This window comes from Balearica regulorum, chromosome Z (genome assembly GCF_011004875.1).
Source record: "Balearica regulorum gibbericeps isolate bBalReg1 chromosome Z, bBalReg1.pri, whole genome shotgun sequence".
In the NCBI taxonomy this organism is placed as follows: Eukaryota; Metazoa; Chordata; class Aves; order Gruiformes; family Gruidae; genus Balearica; species Balearica regulorum.
Window position 1 is genome coordinate 12,180,751 of NC_046220.1, and position 5,022 is coordinate 12,185,772.

General features: G+C 48.0%; 1 protein-coding gene across 1 annotated transcript; it reads right to left on the bottom strand.

The window, feature by feature from the left end:
- Positions 1-2,904: 2,904 nt before the first annotated feature.
- On the bottom strand, positions 2,905-3,624 carry TMEM215 (transmembrane protein 215). Its single transcript, XM_010303995.2, has one exon. The coding sequence runs from the start codon at positions 3,622-3,624 to the stop codon at positions 2,905-2,907; it is 720 nt and encodes a 239-aa protein (XP_010302297.2).
- Between the last annotated feature and the right edge of the window lie 1,398 nt (positions 3,625-5,022).

A 5,022-nucleotide genomic window follows, 5' to 3' on the forward strand; every position in this document is an offset into this window, starting at 1 on the left:
TAATTCTCTGTCCTGGGCATGGTATCTGCATAAAAAGCAAAACTTTCATTTTTATATTGACAAATTCTTATTTTTTAAATGGCCAAATTAATCCATTTCCATTTCATTCTCTGCTTAACTAGTTGAAAAGAAAGGAAAAATCATAAAGAAAGACATTTCAGAGGCAGTACTAATATGTTTCTTCTACTTCAAATTCCCATATGTTCAATAAAAAAACTTTAGTGGATTATGGTAGATTAGCCCAGAAATATTGCTTAAACTTGTATTTTGTTAGGAAATCTTACTTCAGCTAAATGAACGGAAAGACACTGCCTGTAAATATCATGTTTTAAACATACATTTTTTTTTAATCTCTTTCTATATTGTGGGAAATTTTCACTCCTATTAAACTTTGCTGTAATACAAACATTCTCATTTCTACACTAAGAATGGAATAAAGCACATGAATCAGATCTGCGTGGCTGTATCTCAAGTTATATATTTACTATTCCATTTGTCACTAGAGTTTTCCGTCTTGCCTTGTAAAACCCCATATAACTTTTGACAGAACATCTAATCCTAGACAAAATGGAAAAGCTTGACCTCTTCCTATATATATTTGCAGAACTGTATAAATCTAGGTTCCCAGCGGGCTGACGCTTTGCTCTTTTATGCAAGGCAAGCGATTGCTCACAACGCCGGCAAAGGCAGTATGCAGCTACCTGGTAGCCTGTTTTCTCATGATGGGTCTGATCTTCAAGGATGCTGAGCACCCATGGGCACATGCTGAGATCCTCACCTGCTTCCCTTGGGAACAGAAAGTGATGAAAGACCCTATTTCTCATCATGTTCATCAGCACTATTTTAGCTGTTGGCTTCAGAGGTCAGGAAAGACTTCCCAGTGCCATCAAAGAGCTGCTCTGTACATCGCAGAATAAGGTCCTGCAGTGACTAAGCCTGCAGGAGGCAATCTGCCTGACAACAACAGTGTGCTTTTATGTAGAAGTGAGAGTTGAACATGTCAGGGAGAGGGTCTGTTTTTGTGGAATTCCTTTGCTCAGTGGATAAAACTTGGGCTTCTAACTTAGTCCCACAGTACTGTTGCTGCATGCCAGAGCAGCAAAGCTGCCTGTAACCACCTATTGAGAGGCTTTACCTGACTCAAACTAGCTAGTATTTTTTTAATTTATCCTAACAACATCCTGATGCCCCACCAAAGCCTGGCCAAAGCATTAGCATCTTGTTTGGTCTGAAAGAAACCAAGCTATCTTATGTAAAAAAAATTGTATTTCCTCCTTCTGGAAACGTCTTCAGAGACTGGTTGTCTGTAATGATTTGACAGAAGTTTCCAAATAAACAAACTAGTGGGTGCATAAAGTTTTCATTCACTTTCCAAACAATTCCATGGGCAGCGAAGAATGGCTTCATTTCAGTGGAAAATTCCTTGCCACTTTCCACACATCATCTCAGGTGACTACAGAAGAAAGCTTGTCTTCTTTCTATCTTGGTAATTTAATACATTTGTCTGGTACAACTTCTGGTTGACAAAAAACAGCTAAGTAAGAAGTCATTAAGATTTCCATCTCAGAGAAACTTTTTGGAGTTATGAGAGTTTAGTTATAGGAACTGGGACTTTGTGAGATGCTAGCAAATTACTCCGTGCTTTAGTAAAAATTACCCTAAGAGCTTAACCCTTAGAGTAGCTGCTAAGCATGTACATCGTATTATACCACATCTCTATTACCTACATATTATAGGCAAGATAAGATTTTTGTACACAGCATGGAACATGCAATTCACTGTTGGACAGAATAGCCATAATTTGCGTTTCTGTATGTAAACTGCAGGATCAGATTTTGAATGGTTAATCCTCATTACTCACCTCATAATTCTCTTGCTATGTATCCATAAGCTGTGAACAAAAACATCTGTCAGCCAGGTCCTCTGTTCCCTCCTCCCAGCAAAGCATGACTTTCAGACCCCTGCGTGGACTGTAACCATTCCTCACCCATAGAGAAACATCTGGCATTTTAGAAAAGGCACATGAAAATGACATTTTTGAAAGAGTCAGATCCAGTTCTGAACTCAAGCCATAGAAGTCTATTCCCTAAGCAACTTTAGAGGTATTGAAATATATTTTTAAGACCCTGAGTCCACTGACATCTGCTCCTAGTCTCTGCAAGAACTGTGTCATGAGCTCCTTGTCAAGTAAGCCTATAAAATCCAAAAGTGTTAGAAACATTCCTGTGAACTCAATACCAGTGGGGAATGAAGCTAAAACCTGTACCTTACATGCCATCGATGATGGATCAGCCTTTGAAAACTCCCCTGAGCCTATCTGGCTCCTAGGAGACTTTCAGAAGAGCCCACAGGGTCAGCACATCAATTCCTTGAAGCAGAGGAAAATAAAATCCTGCTAGGAAGAAGAAGGAAGAGAGACAAGTAGCTTCTACACTCCCAAACATCAGCCAGCTATTGGGGTGCATGCAAACATTTTTCAATCCCTCCCAAAATGAAGTGACACTATTGCTAAGACCCATTCACCACATTCTTTCCTACAGACAGTTCCAGAGTTTTGATTCAGCTCTTGATCTCAGCTTACAGCCACTGCTGCCCTCCTGCCAGTGTGTCTACGGACTTGGGTACAATAGGCAACAGGAAAACAAAAGGGGGGGAAAGGGAGAAAATAATATGTAATTTCTTTTTTCCAAAATGAAAAATTGAATTTTTTTAACCTTTAAACATGCTTGTTTACTTACAGAAAGAGTATTTCAGGCACAAAAGGTTTGAGAATCAGTCACATACCAGGTTAAATTGTAATAGAATCAGGATTGTCCCATGCAGTGTGGTCAGCTATAGTATCCCCTATCAAGAAGTTGAAGTTGTAGTTTTTGTTTACATACATATATATAAAGTATGCATCTTTCACACTATGGTCTCCTGGTCTGAGCTGACTCCAGTAGAGTTTACGTAACAACAGTATCTGTCATAAGGAGTGCTCTCCTTGTAAGAGCAGACAATGATACTGTCTTTAGGAGCAACAAAAATGTTGTCTTCAACGTCTGGGCGTGCGGTGCTGTCCTTGGTGAGAGAACAGCTCTTATTCTCCAAGGCACTGTATGCGGACCCCTCTCCCATGAACACGTTCTCTGGCATCTCTGGGTAACAGGTCTCCAGGTATCTCAGCATGTCCTCCTGCTCCACCTCTTTGATGAAGTTCTTGCGCTCTCCCATGGTGGTGATGGTGGCAGCGGTGCAGATGGTTGTGCAGTTCTCACCCCACCGCACCTTCCTGTCCTTCTGGCATGCTTTCTTGGCCAGCTCATCACAACTCCCCTTGCCAGACTCCAGGTCCGAGGGGGTCCTCAGCAACTCTATGCTGTCCCGGTCCTCGACTTCCTTGCAGCACATACACTCGTCCTCGGGACATTTGGTGCAGCCGTCGGTCTTTTTGGTGAGGGCGATGGCGGCGATCCCTGGCAGGCAAATGGCCGGCCCGATGGCCAGCAGCGGGATGTCCCCCAGGGTCTCTCCCTTGATGCCAGACACGGTGAACATGAAGCCAAACACCAGGAAGACGCTGACTAGAGCCACCACCAGCCCCGTTCGGGGGTTGATGTCGTCGGGTTTCACGGACCGCGCCATCCTGCCGGTGTTCAAGGGACCACTTTCCTTCACCCAATCGGCCTCTCGGGGCACGGGGTGGATGTTCCCCGGCAAGTGCCCCAAGTTTCCCGGGCAGCGAACCGCGGAGGTTCCCCTCGGCAGAGCCGCAGCCGGAGGGCGGGACGGAGCAGGGGTCGGGCGGGCTGGCGGGCTGGAGCCGTCCTGCCTTCTCTCTCCCCTGAGCCGCTCTGAGCCGCGATCCGCCGACCGCTCCGTTAAAGCGGGAGCGGCCCCCCCGCCGGCAGCCCCGCCGCGTCCTCCCACGTGTGGGCACGGAGATGGGGGGCTCAAAGCCGGGGGGGAGGGGGGGGGGAAGAGAGCCGCAGCCGGCGGGCGGGGAGCGAGCGGCCGCAAGGGACACCTGCCCTTCCTCCTCCTCCTCCTCGGCCAGCCCCGCCGGAGCCCCGCAGCACCCGTGAGTACGTTCACCGCCCAGCGCGGCGGGCTGCGGGGTCGGGGGGGGAGGCTTTTAGCAGGGCGGGACGGGGACGCTGGTGGGGGGGGTGGGGGAGGGAGGGGGTCGCCCCACCTGATGGCGGCCCCGGGCGGGCGCCCACTCTCCTCCCGGGCGCAGGGCACTGGGTCTGGGGAGGCCGCGCCGGGCCCCGCCGCGGGCATCCTTCCCCGGGGGGCTTCGGAAAGTCGGGTCTGCGCTCCCTCTGCCGCGGGGCCCCCGCCCTCAAAGCCCCTGCCTTGGTGGCGCTGGGATGTGCGGAGTAAAGCCTCCTCCGGACAGAGAGCAGTCCTGGCCCGAACTCTCCTTCCCGGAGTTAGGTGCAAGCGGGGAGAGCAAGGCTTCAGGAGACGCTGTGCTGCCGCTGAATTTCATCCCGGAGGAAGCTCTTAGAGCTAAAGCCTCTCCCGGTGCTATCCCCTCCCCCGAGACCCCAGGAATGAATCTGTCTGTTGGGGGCACCTCACAGGCCTGCCATAAATCAGCTGTGATGGTGATGTTCAGTTTCTGTGTTTTGATGCACACGGGTGATGGTAATTCAAAGTAATCCCCACCATCTGCATAAATACAGGGAAGGATCTGAAATGTGTGGGAATGTGGAAAAGCAGGGGGAGTCTTATAACCTGCACAATTTTCCGGCAGGTTGCTTCAACATTTAATGTGCGAGTGACATAAAGGGGTAAATGCTTTCATTTGGGGAACACATACTGGCAAATAAAAAGGAGTGATAACAGAAAGTGTCCAAGAGAATTAGGAGAATAAAAAAGGACATTCTGAAGTAAATTGTGAAACTGTGCTTTCTGTCAGTTTTCCTATCAACATGATTCCTTTTCATGGATTCACAGAAATCACAGATTCACAGATTCACAGATTGGTAGGGGTTGGAAGGGACCTCTGGAGATCACCTAGTCCAACCCCCCTGC

What these genes read in the sequence shown, in the direction of transcription:
- TMEM215 (XM_010303995.2), bottom strand. Translation starts at nt 3,624, where the DNA reads ATGGCGCGGTCCGTGAAACCCGACGACATCAACCCCCGAACGGGGCTG.